This window comes from Lates calcarifer, linkage group LG21 (assembly GCF_001640805.2).
Source record: "Lates calcarifer isolate ASB-BC8 linkage group LG21, TLL_Latcal_v3, whole genome shotgun sequence".
Taxonomy (NCBI): Eukaryota; Metazoa; Chordata; class Actinopteri; family Centropomidae; genus Lates; species Lates calcarifer.
This window is the reverse complement of record NC_066853.1, coordinates 11,646,348-11,661,834: the sequence shown is the minus strand read 5'-3', so window position 1 is coordinate 11,661,834 and position 15,487 is coordinate 11,646,348. Positions and strand designations below refer to the sequence as shown.

General features: G+C 42.1%; 1 protein-coding gene across 4 annotated transcripts in view; it reads left to right on the top strand.

Moving 5' to 3' along the window:
* The window catches only part of rsrc1 (arginine/serine-rich coiled-coil 1), a 111,173-nt gene that overhangs the window by 81,238 nt on the left and 14,448 nt on the right, over positions 1-15,487 (top strand). For all 4 annotated transcript variants that reach the window (XM_018693976.2, XM_018693979.2, XM_018693975.2 and 1 more), the window contains exon 7: positions 8,574-8,645. In XM_018693976.2, coding sequence (XP_018549492.1) covers positions 8,574-8,645 — 72 coding nt within the window. The remainder of the gene's footprint in view (positions 1-8,573; positions 8,646-15,487) is intronic.

The following is a 15,487-nucleotide window of genomic DNA, read 5'->3' as shown; positions in this document are numbered from 1 at the left end:
CAACAGAGAAAGAAGCATCAGGCAGCGGAGTAACAGCTGGCAGAGAGATCTCAGATTTGGTGCAGCAAAGGCCATTTGAAGGGTGCATGTATGACCTTATGTTCCTATCTTATAACACTTCTTCTGGCTTTAGTTGCCATCAGTCTGCTCCTTTTGGTCAAAAATAGAGGAAAAGCTGCTCTCGCTTTGTTGTCTCTGCCTTTATATGGCTAAAGGTCCATGTTGATATTTTTCACAAAACAATGAAACATGAATATTTTCGCCAAGAACCCGGTCAATAACATTCCAGATAAGATAAATATAGTCTAGTATTTCCAGACATTTACAATTTATTGCTACAACAATTGGCTTTGGTTTGTGTACTTCCTCAGAAATTCCACACAATGCCTACAAGTGAGAGCAGACTCCCTGGCCACAAGAGGCAACTGCTTGCTGATTGCTGCCAGTCTATGCACATGGTAACAGATTATTTTGTAATGGACAATAACATGCCAACTTACTTTGTACACCTTTCACACTGAAGCAGTTTTGATGATTATTTATATTTTATATACCTGTGACAGGTAGCCTGGCATGAATCAGCAAATGTGGACTAGTGAAAAAGGATGCAAGGAAAAGAATAAGATAACAGAGGAGAAGTAAAGGACATAAAGGAGAAAGAATAAAACAGGGAAGCATATGAAACAGACAGTGGCATGTGGAGACATGACAAGGTTGAAGTTGAGGGTGAGATGTCATTCAGAGGCCCCAGGATGCTTAATATTTCACCGTGTGATCCCTGCATTATGGATTTGGTCTGATTGCCCTCTCCAGACCTCTGTTATGCACTTACCCGCTCATCTCTGTGAAGTTCTCATGACAGAACTTTCATATTTATCTAAAAGGCATGCCCCACCACCACCAAACCAACAGAATACCTTCATTTTTACAGTGAACCCACACACACATTAATGTAGTGTTTTAATATCTACTGTAAGCCCTAAAAGGCAAGGCCACTTAAAATTAACATATGATATTTCCATGGTGAGGTTTCGAGGTTAAACTTTGTTTGACCTGGTTGCCACATTATAGAGGCTTTGTTGTTAGATTTTTTCCCTCAGGCTTGTGTATTCTTCATTATTGTGTGTGTGTGTGTGTGTGCGCGCGCGTGTGTGTTCTTATTTCTTATCTGTGTATGTGGACATCCATGTGTGCTTTTCAGGTGTGTTTATGCGTGCATGTACCCTATGGCAGTGCGCAGTTCCTCAGAGCAACCTCCTCCTCTGATCTCTCTGACCGCTGGAGGCCTCTGCTCCTCCCCACATTTTCAGTAGCTCTCTGAGCGCACCGGTGCAGCCACGGAGTCATGGGATACTCAATCGCCCTTGGATCTAAAGGGCAGGTTGGGGTGCTGGGTCCGAGCCACCCACATGCATCGCAAAAGGCCGCACTGCTCAGCTGCTTATTTACTTGCTTGGCCCACATGAAACCTGTTCTCAACCCCAGACCTCCTGTGCAAGGTTTTAACCAAACGAAATAAGACTCAGACCCCAGTATGTTGTCTGGAGCCAAGCGTGGTGTGGTGCAGAGGGGTTTGGAACATGGTGCTGAGGTTTACTGCACTGATCCTCCTCATTATTCAGCATCACTTAAAACTGACTGAAAATATGTTATTAAGTTTCAAATTATCAATTAGATACTTTGAGTTATTGGGTTGTCTCTTCTTGGTCAAGTAGTCAAATACTCAGTCACTGGTGTCTTGGTCTACCAAGAAATCTTTAGCCAGTTAGTTGTCGTTTGTGAAGTCTTTATGGGGATGGAGTCACATCTCTTCTGTCACAAATATATTTAGAAACACAAGATCTAAAAGATTAAGGCTGCATCTAACAATTATATTCATTCACAATTAATCTGCTGAATATGTTGATTTATCTATTAATCCTTCGGTCTGTAAAATATCAGAAAATAGGGAAAAATCCACAGATGCTCAAGTTGTTATCATGTAAGTTAAAGACAAAGTCAGAAACTCTTCACATTTAAGGAACCAGCAAATCTTTAGCATTTTTGCATTCTTTAGCTTGAAACATGACTCGCACAATGAATCAGTCAATTTTCTGTATGGAGTTTGCATTTTCTCCCTGTCCATAGTATTAGACTGTATACTCAGTAGGGATGAAGACATCCAATCTACTGTATGTGGGCCTTTAAATACTCAGACCCGCTGTATTTACAATATGAATTTGAATTGTATGAGTTTGTGTTTGTAGTTATGTGGAGAAAATGAACTCTGGACTGAGTTGCCCTTTGTTTTTCTTGTAGATAAATCTCTTCTTAATTCCTCACCTCTTTGAGTTTGACAGATGCAATCTCAGCATGATTACTGAAAAGAAGAATACAAACATGGAGCCCAGGTGTCTAGAGTTAAGAGGCTGTTTTAAAAATGAATAGAACAAATGCTGCATAAGCAAGGCTCCAGAGTTTTACATGTTGGTTCTGACACTGTGGCTGTAAGTAGGGAAAGTCTCATTTCTTCACACATTCAGATGAATGATCCAAACTGTCCCTCTGACTTCATGTACAACAGTGTGGCAATCAGCATGTCAATCTGGGTTTTATCAAGCTCGTCTGCCACAACACAGTGTCAGCATGCAGCGCTGGCAACTTGCATCTGGCTCCTTCATTTAGGCATTCATTCCTCTCTGAAGCATCCATAACACCACAGGAGTACGAGCCCTAATTGATGCACCCCCCAGCATCAGAATATAGCTGTGAAACAAAAAAAAAAAAGCTCTTCAGACGATTGGCAATGAATAATTGATTGATTTTGTAAGATATCTCTCTCTAATTGTTTGGTTTGTAAATATTTCATGGGTGTCGTTAAATCAGCCTGATGACAGATGCAGAGGGCAGCCTCCACTAAAGATCATTCAAGTTCAGCTCTCCTGTTTTCTGCCTGAAGGATTTCTCTCAGTATGATTCTCAAACATTAGCAGAATGATCATATGGTTATGGCTCAGACGCTGATTCATATACAGTACTTTTGTGAGTTGATTGCCCTGTTTTTCTTCAGGTCTCACACAAGTTGTACAGTATCATACATAAACACCTGCTATAATATAGCCTTGTCTTTGAATGATTTTATGCATTCTGCTGCTAAATATTTAAATACTTTGTGTTTTATCTTCTCATGTCTGCCTATCCAATCAGGATGCAGGTACATTTGTGATATGTCCCATGTCGAATTATACTTTACAGCTACAAGGTCTAGATGAGCTGGTTTTGATAGAGGGTCCTGTACAAACACACAGGCAGCACACACACATAAAAGTAAGGCCTGGCTGAAGCCTCCCTCTCGCGCTGTCTGTGTGCTGTGCCACCTAGTGGTTGCTTCAAGATGTTGCGTCTTCTTGTAAACCGTTTAACATCTGCACCTGCTGTAGATTTCTGCACTGGAGATGCAGTAGAACACAGCAGATTTCTTTTCACCTGAAGACTTAAAAAAAGATGTAAGAAAGCCTTTTTTGCCTTAAAGTATTGAGAGCCTCCTAGTCATCATTGTACCACTACAGCTAGGACTACAGCAAGTCCTAAGATACCCTGTTCTGGTCAGCTGAGGAACATTTATCAGAGTAAGTGCAGTGGTAATCACAGGTTAGTTTTTCACTAATGACAACATTTGAAGTAGTGCAGCAGCAGAGCAGTAGAGCTGTTTTAAGTTGACTAAAGTTGCATGATGTTTCTGTCTCCCCTTTTTGTATACTGTCCAGTAGGGCTGAACATTACTGGAAGAATAACATTGTAATATTTTTACTTTTTGCAATTTGGAAATAATTTATCACTGAGGTAATCATTAGGCTGGTTTTAGAGAAACTACTGCACTTTTTGTCTTATACTTAATGTAAAGTTTAGTTTGGCAACTTTGGAGAAAAAAGCTATGTGATTGCATTGTAATGTCTCGTGGTGAGAGTTTGGATTGTTCTTTAAAACCTGCTTTGGTAACAACCTGATGCAGCACCATGACTTTCTCAGTGAGTCCTTTATTTCTTTCCTTCGTCATAACATGCAGGACTAGCTGAAGATGGCATTCAGTCTTGACTTTGCACTCTTCATACATGAACAGCCTAAATGATCAAATAAATGAATTATAAATAAATGTATTTCTTGCTGCAAACCCACATATGTCGATGACTTGACCTCTTCACTGAACAGTTTGAAGTTACATGCAAATTTAGTTTATTTATTAGAATATTCAGTTATTTATCTTTAAAATAAGTCAATAAGAAATCTGTACAGTGGTGGTCCTACTAAGTCTTAGTACATTTAATTCCTTTACAGAAAGACCTGTGGCATTTTTATACATTTTGATGATGATATTGCTGCAACAATATGTCGTTCTGCACAACTCTGCAGTTATCAGTCTGCCTGCCCAGCAGTTTTTTGTCTGTCTTCCCACCTTTCTGTCTGTCTGTCCTGTCTCTTTGCCTGTCAGTGCCGCTATACATCAGTTAGCATTCCTACCTGTCTGTCCTCTAGCCCCAGTTTGTTCTTTTGTTTCTTTGTCTCGTCTTTCTTCCTGTCAGGACTGTTATTCGTCAGCGTGCCTACATGTCTGTTTGTCTGTCTGCCTGGCTTCCAACCCGTCTGTCTCTTATTTATTTATTTATTGTCTTATCTGTCTCTCTGGTATTCAGCATTGGTCGGAGGCCCGGCTGCCGAGCTTCACTGTAAAATGCTCGGCTGATTGGAAGGGACATTTTTCCAATGGCGCTGCGCTGTCTCTAATATTTTGTTTGTCGTAGGGTGTGAGGCTGATTTATCACACCTCCTCTCCCGCTGACATTCAGATTCACTTTGATTGGCGGGTGGACAGAATGACACCCACCACTACTAACACCACTAACGTCAGTGCAGCTCTCACACACACACACACACACACACACATGCACACATGCACAAACTCACTCAGTCAAATGTGATGCCCTGTGTACTCACAGTCAGGTATACAGTGGATATGAATATGCCTATTACACCAACACATACCCACTTACATTTAGAAATGAAGACATGCACCAGCAAACATATCCTCACTTATAAACTCACAAACACAAATGCACACAGACTAAGTGGATAACTGCTCTATCTCACATGCTGGTTTGTAAGTGTAGTATTGAGTTTATTGAACAACGTGGGCAGACTGCTGCTCTTCTGTTGTTCTCTCACCTCATGAACTCTATAATATGATAGCCTTTTTCACTTCTAATAGTTACTGTACCCGGCCTAAGGCCCAAGCTACCGCACTCTTGTGTTGAATAACATCTCTCTCCTTCTTTTTCTCACCCTCTGTCCCTCCCTTTTCCCCCACTCCGATCCCTCCTTAATAACTCTATAACTCACCTCAGCCTTAGATTTAATTGCTTATCTGTGTGTAAACGTATTAACCCTCTGCTGTATCTGTTTTGCTGCCGTCCCGGGGGCTCGACAAGCCTCTCTGACTGCCGTGCCTTACATCCAATGAATAGTCCTTCTCTGAGCGGTAATAGGGAATCAGCATCGTAGCAGCAAGCATTGGCGGCGTGTAAGAGATAAATCAGATTGGGGGTCTTGCTTTGCCAGTTTATTGAATCTAAATTGCGTGCGCGCGTGGCCCCCGCCGGCCCTACACGGCCCATCCATCTCCCGGCTGATAATGGAGCGGGCCCGATTCCACCTGGTGGGAGCATTATTACATTTCCCCTCTAACGAGACCCAGCTAATCCTGCCAAGGGAGGAGGACAGGAGAGAAGAGAGAGGAGGACAGAGGAGAATAGGAGAGGAGAAGAGACGAGTGAAGGAGGCTGTTCGGGGGAGGAGGAGGAGGAGAAGAAAGGAGAAAAAGAAGGGAGGAGAGAGAGATAGAAGAGGAGATTCTGTTTAAAAAAAAAAAGAATTGCAAGCATCCTGGCAGCCTGCCTCTCCCTCCTACTCTCTCTCTTTCTCTCTTTCTCACTTTCTTCCTCTCTGTTGCTGTGCATAAAACATCTTTTAGCGCCATCCGAGCTACATGGCCCCTGGGCCCCTGAGCTGCAATTACACTCATAATCACAATGCGATTTCACTGACGCTCTCCGCCCCTTCCCGCTGCCATCCCTCCTCTTTCCCTCCGCCCCTGCAGCCAAGACTGAACGAAGTCTAAATGAAGTGAAAGGACTCTCCTCTCCCCAACACCCGGCCGTTTATTACGTGCTTTAATAAAAGTCCATCACAGAATTATCCTACAATGAACTGGAGCCACTAAGTTGCCAAGAAATATACTTCCAATAAGCAGCCTCTGCACACAGACATGCCTATATTTCTAGATGGGTACAGCTGTGAGGCTTAATTCGTTCTTTTAATGTTAAAAGGCTTTTCATGATACTGCAGCAAAGTGTATTGCTGCAATGTATTTTTCTGTAGTTTATCTTTTTTTTTTAAAGCAGAACTCCTTATTGATGCAATTAAATCATATCCCTGGCTCAGCGCACAGGCCTACTTTCATTGTTTTGAGGGGGCAGGAGCCCCGTGAGGCAGTGCACTGATGAGAGATGGATAAACAGTTTGATTTGCTGCTATCGCCCCCAGGCACAGTGTACTGGAGAGATGAGCAAGAGAAGGAAGAGAAAGCATAAAAATGGGGAGGGGTGGGAGAGGGCAAAACAGAAGGAGAGAAGAGAGAGCGAGAGGATAAGAGAACCTGTTGGGGGAGGGATGAAGGGATAGAGGTGGAGGATAAACATGCAAACAAAAAGAGGCGACAAATCGTTCCTGTGGTTTGTGTGCACATGTCTGTGTGCACACAGGCAAGGGTTTTTCTCTTATTTCTGCTTGTTTGTCTGTTTCCCTCGCTTGTCAGTTCTTCTTTTTTCCTACATGGCCCCCATCTATCTGCCTATCTCCCTTTCCTTTTTTCCTCCCCTTTCTCCCCTCTCTCGCTCTCTCACTCTCTCCCTCCCGCTCCATCACACCACCAATACCTCTCTGTCTCCTACCTGCCTCTCGGTAGCCCCGAGCAAAGAGAGGAACTGAAGAACACAGAGAGGAGTTCACTCACACACACACACACCAAAACACACACAGGTGTACTCACACAAATACACATCTGTGCATACAAATAAGAAAACTCATGAATGTAGTTACAAAGAGATGCAGAATGGTGCAGCCTGTGGTTTGGCTTTTGGCACACACAGACACACAAACTTCCCTAAATTATGACTGTTTTAGTTTTAAGAGAAATAGATTGGTTGTTGTAGGTTTGGTTAGGCGTGTTCCCACACACACACACATACACACACACAAACACACTCTAGCTGAGGGACATAGAGGAGGGTTCAGTCATCCATGTAGAGTCATTGTTAGTAAAGATGCGGAACCTCCAGACTTAACCAGCCGTAACAGCAGTGTGACGGGTTCTTTGTCTACGCCAATTACCGAACAAAAACAGCAGTGCAGTGACAGAGAGACTTGCAGAACCCATGGCCTCGTGCATCCAAACACACACACACACAGATGTATATGTGTTGTATTTTTATGTAACATACTTGTTTGCAGTGCAAGTCTAACACACAATCAGACACAAAACCAGGAGCGTACACAGAAATACACATGCATACGCAGGCATCTCAAGTGGTGCAATAAACCACATTCGGACACCCACAGCTGTGCCCTAACACAAACATTCTGTAAGCGCTCACAAACACTTACACCCACTCTTATATTGTATTAACTTCCCCAAAACAGTGCAGAGCTCTCATTCTCCTCCTCCCCCTTCTCTCTTGTCTGCTTGCTCTCTTCTTCTGTTTCTCTCTCTTCCTCTCTTTTTTTTTCTCAAAGTTTAAACTCATTAAGTGTAATGATATTGGAGACTCAATTTTACATAGCTCACTCATCAACCAAGTGAGATAGCAATAAAGGCGAATGGCTCCACTGAGGCCCTAACGCTGCAAAATAAATGATGCGCCGCAACGGAAATGTAATTAATTTAGAGGCAGTATTGATAGTCCTGCCATACACGGCATTATATTTTTTAATGTGGCTTAACATCTTGATTATTCAGAGGGAAAGGCGGAGGAAACGGGAGCCGAGACAACACTGCTCATGATGAGAGATGCTTAAAATGCCCTGACGAGTGTTTACTCCCGCTGCCTCACTTTCTCTTAAGCTTTTCATTATGCCGAGACGATAAACACCTCTCAGGAAGACGCCGACTTTTACAGGGGTATGAAGAAAAAACAGAGCATAGGAAAAGGAGAAGGCACTATTCATATTTCTGTTGATTTGGAAGCATAACTGTTGATCCACTAATTTGTCCTCTGGTAATTTTCTGCATTCTCTGTGATGAGTATCATTTGTTTTAAAACTTTGTATCTTGCACAGAAATAACTAACTAAATGAAGGGTAAATTAATCTATTTGTTTTTTGTTATTTTCAATACAATATATAATCATATATCACAAGTAATAAATTAAAAGTAATTAATTTCTTAATGCTATATGCTATAGATATTTTCTGTAATAAAACTATTATGAGTGGTTCCTGAAGTTCTGCTTTGCTTCTGACTGTTCGTCTGTCTTTCTTTTCAGCTAAGACGGATGAGGTGCTAAGGGCCAAAGTAGCCAAGAGAGAAGAGGAGGCCCGGAAGAAATTAGAGGAAGGTGAGTTATATGTGCGTATGCGCTTGTCTGTCATAGATCCAACATGTGGACTTAAGCACCTATGCCAAAGCAGTTCTAAACTGACAACACAGTCACAAAGTAAAACAAAAAAGCACAATAAGACAAAATTTGAAGTTGTTGGCAAGATAACAGTTGAAAATTACGCAAGCTAGCTCTGTTGTATATTTTGTTCTCCATCAAATTGCCATTGATATTACGATAAAGGAGTGGGAACACAAAATACAAAAGTTTTTTTTTAGGCTGTAAGACATCTGTTGCACAACTTCTGTTTTTTACGTGGCTCTCTTAAATCAACTGCAATGTGTTTATCTGACGAAAACAAAAGGAAAACTTGCAATTAAGCAACACAAATTGAGCCAACAATTGTAATGGAAAATGGAAGAACACAAAATATGTGTATTAGTTTTGGAGCATCTACACTATGCTCCTTTTTTCTTATATCAGGTAGGCCCTGTACCCTCTGTTACATCAGTGTTTTTACAGTTACATGTAATACGTTTACATTAACAGAGTGACAACTTTATGTGAGCACCTGTGTCTTGTGAACGGCAATTCTACTTTCAAAGTCCATCTACACTTTGCAATACATGAACTCAGAGATGCTGATTACATTCCTTAGCTTTTATTAAGACAGCTGTAATCTACATAAAGATGCATAGTAGATGTGTAAGGCAGAAATGTGCTTAGCATTGCAGGCAGTAAATTTATCCTGCCAACCTGAACCCCACCACCACCACCACCCCCCAATCCCCACCACCAAAGGACATGCAGATACACACGCATACTACACACACAAAGATTATCTCGATACACATTCAAATAAAGTCAAGAGTAATTTGCAGTGGATATGCTAGTAGTAATAAAAGTCCTTAGATAGAATAATGACCCTGGTCCCTGCTCTGACCAGAGCATGATATAAATGAGAATATCAAATGTGCTGTTATCAACTACGCTTGTGTGTGTGTGTGTGTGTGTGTGCGTGCATGCATGCGTGCATGCGTTTGTACAGGCACACACAGGCATGTGTAGTGGCATAATTTGTTCTAGTGTGGGTGTTTTTATATAGCTGCTCTCTCTCTCTCTCTCTGTGTCTGTCTCTCTCTCTCTCTCTCGCTCGCTCTCGCTCTCGCTCTCGTTTCTCTTTTTGTGTATTTTTTTTGTGTTTGCATTGAGCAGGCATGTCAGTGTTGACCTTTAAAGTTAGCTGACCTTTTAGCCAAATGAAAGTCCAGCCATCAGAAACTAATTAGCCCTGCACTCTTGCTTTGGTCCTCCAGTTCTGGGAAGAATTTATTCCCTCTTTCTCTCTGTTGCACCCAGTTTTGTTTAGTTTTTTGTTTTTTTCAGCTCTTTGCCATTCTCATATTTATATTATTCATTTTTCACATTACGTTTCTTCCTCCCTTCCCTTTCTGTTTTCTCCTCCTACTTTCTGTCTTAACTTACTCTCTTTCTTCCCACCTCCATTTGTCCTCATCAACCGTTTCCACCTCTCTCCTAACCTCTTCTTTGTGTCTTTCATACTCTTTCCCTTCTCCTGCTTCTCTCCTCTCTGCGTGGAAGCCTTGCCAAAGTGGTGACTAAGTGCCTCGCTTGGGGCAAGTCAAATAGCTTTCTTAAGCAAAGTTCACACTTTGGAATCAGTTGACTCTTTCTCCCCTTTGCTCAAAGCCTCACTCCAACTGTTCCTTCTGTGTGAAATAAGGTGTTGTGCTTGATTGTGTAGTGGAGCGGTGGAGTACTGCATGCTGTGCAGGCACTGCTTTCAAGGACGATCTTTTTTTTTTTTTTTTCCTTTCCCTGCACAGAGATACATGAAGTGAGATCAGAGAGGCTTGACAAAAGTGGCCCCCATGACTTGCCTTGGTAGTGAGAGAAGCCAGTGGCACTGTCGCAAATACATACAAGCGCACACATAGACACAGAGTCAGCCTGCTCCATCCTCTTCTGCCCTTCCTCCCTGCACAACTGAAATGGAGGAGGTGGGCCACTGCTGCTGCTAAACAGGAGATCACCAGGAGTCTTCTTATTCCCCGCAGGGCCTCTCAGAGGTCAACACAACTAGAAAGTTTACGCTTGAACCGTTAAGTCAAGTGAAATGAGAAAACCTTTAAAGAGAATGGAGGGGCGAAGTGAAGAACACTACCACCTACACTCTTCGTTCATAAATAGATTCACATCCTAGACTGGCAGTGTGTTTGAGTTAGTTTATCCCTAATCGAAACCACTGAGATCTGATTCATGTGGATGCTATGATATGCAAGCTATTATTGTAGCGAACCGCGGCTGCATACTGCGGAGCCCCGCGAGAAGAGAGGGGTTTTTTTATCAGCAGGGTTTACTGAGATAGAGAAAGGAGAGAGGATCAATAACTGGCCCCGTGGTCATCAGTTAACAAAGTAGTCTCCACTTAAAAGGAGTGTTTGGCTCTCTGGTTAAGGGCAGCCAGATGATGCTAGTGGTTGAAAAAGGAAATGTGATATGAAAGGGTGTGAGAATGAGCGGGGCGGATGATTCCTTTGTTAGTTGCATGGCTTGTTTAGGCTATTAAAGCTGAGAGATGTTGTTTGCGTGCCCAGGAGGCTTTTAGCTAACATAGTATATCCAGCTATAATAAGAAGAACTGACTGCCAGTGTAACACGGTCTCTTTGTGCGGACTGTAGTGTCAGCTGGCACTTTACTGAAGGCAACACATAACATGAGTCACCACAGTGTGTGGTAGTAGTTTATGTGGACCTGGTACAATAAACCAAATATATCAAATTACCAACGTTATGAATCCCTTACTGACCTAAACTTACCCATCCATTCCCACATTCAACATTAGACAGAAAATACATAGGGCGGCAAGTTATTATTGCTATTCTGCTAGTTATTTTCTCAAGTATCGTTTTCTAGCACCTATCGTGATCTGCATATTCAAATTATTCACAATGGTTGCCAATTCATTGTCTGTCATTCCACTGATTAGTAAATACTCCAACCTTTTTGAAATATATATATATTTATATTTGTTGTTATTAAAGTAAATCTAATCATGCATTTTAATAGAGATTTAAATTCATCTCTAGTATTAAGTTTCTTTATTTTAATTACTTATTTACTTGTAGTTTATTTCACAGAAACGTGTAATTTCCAACATTATCACATATGCAGAACTACTGCAAATACAACACAAACTGTTTATGTACTGTATGTGTACGTGCAGGTGTTTGTTTCAGCTTAACTGGGAATGACAAAGTTAAATGGCTAGAACTTAACAGAGAAAATTAAACATACATTGAGAAAAGAGAAATCTCAGATGTGTTGTCACCATTACAACCTCCTCACTAATATTGTGCCAATTACTGAGTCAGGTGTCAGGGAAAGGGTGTGTGTGCGTGTGTGTGTGCGTGTGTGTGCGTGCACGTGTGTAATCAAGTTTGTCATCAATCTAGGCCTGATTAGCATTTCTTAAGACCTTGTGTTAATTCCACCTTTTCTTTATATACTCAAAGAGGAACGTAACACATTACTTGCTGGCATGAAAATTGGTGTCAAATGCTTGATAACCCCAACTCGCTCCCACACACTAAGGCCCTAAACACACACACACACCCACACTCAAAACACTGTCACTTAGAGAAATTTTAGGTCCTGCAGTGTCGTTCACCAGGCACTGACAGAAACATCTTTTCATTTGTGCAGCCGCTCTCTGACATACAGAATTATGTAGATATGGATTGGACACTAGCCTATAGGGCGCGGGTGGTATTTTAGCCCCTATGCTGCTCTGTCCCCATTACCTCAAACCACCACCAGATTGGGAGATCATATATTTTAATGAGACGTATAATAGCTCTTTAACCCATATCATTAGGGGAATATATACCTACCGTTTGCTCTTTTGGCAGTTAAACGAAAGGACTGTTTCCCTAATTACGCAGTGTGTAGGACAGGTCACGGGTTGGGTGTGTACCTGTCTGTGTGTGTCTGTGTTCAGGAATTATATGACCATTAAATATTCAGCTGTAGGCCCCATCCAGCCCCCCCACCCACTCACCCCCCCACTTCCTCGACCTAGCATCCATTAACGCCTCATCACCGTTTAACTAGCTCTGTTGTCAATCACCACAGGGCCTCGACTGAAACAGAAAATGTCTGGATTTGGTTTCTTGCCCTAACTTGTTCAACATATAGAGAAAAGACACACATCCTCAACAGCTGTAGGATATCTCCAGTCAAGAACAATCAGTGTAAGAGAAATATCATTAATGGCGCATGTGCCCGCACCTTCATTTGTTTGAAATAATATTGCTCTTGTTATGTGTGATTACATGCTCTGCTACACAATTTGTCAGTCAGCTAAAAATTTCCGCTCCGCATGCAATACCTTTGTGGGTGTGTGCGTCCAGTAATAAATGATGTGATCCCTTTTCTAATTGAAAATAATAACTAATCCATGGATAACAAGCTCTTGTATAATCCAAAGCCATATCCCTTCAGTTCTGGCCTATCTCGGCTGTAATAAAAGACAGGAAATGAGAGGCAAGTGAGAGTGGTGGCTTGGACATTGACGCTTAATGTAATCTGCCTTGAAATCAAATTATTTGACCTGGAAAGCCTAACAATACAAAACTCCTGCCGGGCTGCTGTTAAATATTTAGCACGTGCCTGTCATGAATACAAATGGTGCGCAAATTAGAATCTACAGGCGCGTGACCCCCATATCACACCCCGGGAGCACAGGGGGGCTGGCTCTGCTTTAAATGTTTTAATTACCGGGGCCATGGTGTGGCGTGCCACGCTACCTCGCCGAGCAGCATCGGCGCTGCTCAGGCTGCCACTTGAAGGACAAGCGGGGAAATTCATCCGCTGGTAAACACGAGTGATCTGGTGTCCGTGATCTCATCACATTAACTAAAACATGAAGATTCAATAAGGAGAGTGTCTGAATTATACCAAGCTATAATTATAGTTCCCAGCATCCTCGCTCAGGGTAGACCATTATACTTTTTTTAAAACTGTGTTCTTTCCACTGGCTATATGATCTACCATAGGACTCGAGGGAGGCACTGTATTGCTCTTGTGCACTCTGCACTGAAGGAAGATCTGTCTCAGTGATTTTGATGTAAGAAAATCTGGTTTGTATTGATTCTGTATCGATTAGTGGAGTTAGCCTCATCTCCTGTCGTTACTTCAGATAAATTGCCTTATTTGTTGTGTTATTATGTTCAACACAATCATGCCAGGAACAGTCAGAGGAATATTGAACCGACACTTCATTGGCTTCGTGGGCTCTATTTGTTCCAGGAATTAAAGGATGTTTTCTGCCCGTATAGCACTGCAGAGAAAGTGTAAAAGAGCACGAAGGCAATCAATTACACCTTCACTTTAAAGGTCTGTTTCATAAAGAATCTTACAGAAGAACATACCACACTTATTTCTGATTTTTGTCCTGCCTAAATAATGATTGATTTAGACATGAATAGTGCCACAGATTTCGTCTAGCCATCTCCCTTTTTATTTTCTCCTCTCTCCTCCCTATTCATTCAGGTTTGTGGTTCCCCCCACGTTGAAATGATTAGTTATGCAAGGCTTGTAAGCACTGAATCAGAGTTATGGTCCCTGGGGAAATAAATTTGGCAGAAAATCAGTGTGAGAAGATTTAATTATCACGAGGAGACCTTTTTTCCTTGCCTTGGCCCACTGAAGCCCAAACTCCTCTCCCCCCCCCCCATGCTTTGCTCAGCTCGACATGCTGAAGCCAAAAAAACCCTGGCGTGCAGCATGGACGCCAGCCCTCTCCTTGCCTTCCTTCTCCTCCCAATTTGTTTCATTGCACGGTGATAAGCCAAGCAATTACTGCTTTATTGATTTTTCATCACTGCAAATTTAAAGTTGATTTTTTTCCCCCTACCTCTCGCTTCCCCTTTTCCCTCGGAGATGGCTCGGCAAGGTGATTAGGTGACCTCCTGTCCTAAGCGCTGCTGGTCCCATGAACGAGTAGAGGCGAATGCTGAATTCTACTAACCCCGCATGACCCCTTGTTGTCCCGGGGTAATGGGATGCTGATGCCACCCCGTGTGGCTGTCACTTCTACAGCTATGGAGCCTATGGCTTAATCATTTCTATAAGGATATCTGTGGAATGACATGTTGACTCGATAGCAGCCAAGCTATCTCTTCCATAGGCTAGATTACACAAAAATTGACCATGCAAGCTTCCAACCTGTGTTCATTCAGGTCAAGTGGACAGATGATTGACAGCGCCCTTTAACCTGCTGTGATTGGTAATCGTTTTTTGGGTCACCCTTATCAATTAACCTACTGCCAGTAGACCAATGTACATTCAGCAACCTCGTGTTGAGTCACCAGGCTGATATATTTTCCAGATTCCCTGTCTATTCCATTTAGGTTTAGGATAGTATCAGGGAGATTTGTTGAAAATTTGATCTTTCTTGACTAAATTCATGTTTAGAAACTAGAATAAAAACCTTGGTTTGTATTTGCCTGTGTGTGTTTTTTATCTGCTTTATGCAAATTGTTTTTTACAATTGATAGTTAAAATGTAATTTTGATCAATTTAATTGAGCACTAAATCCAGCAAAATAATCAGGAATGACCATTGCAGCCATAGCAACGTGACCCTGTTACCTGGAGTTTGATGGTAGGGTTGTAGTTCGTCACTGTAACTGAAATATTCCCAGTATGTGAAAGTGGCTTTAGCACACACACACACACACACACACACACACACACACACACACATGCACATGCACACATGCACATGTCTGGATATGATCACACACACACACAGCAGTAATGTACTTGGTGTAGTC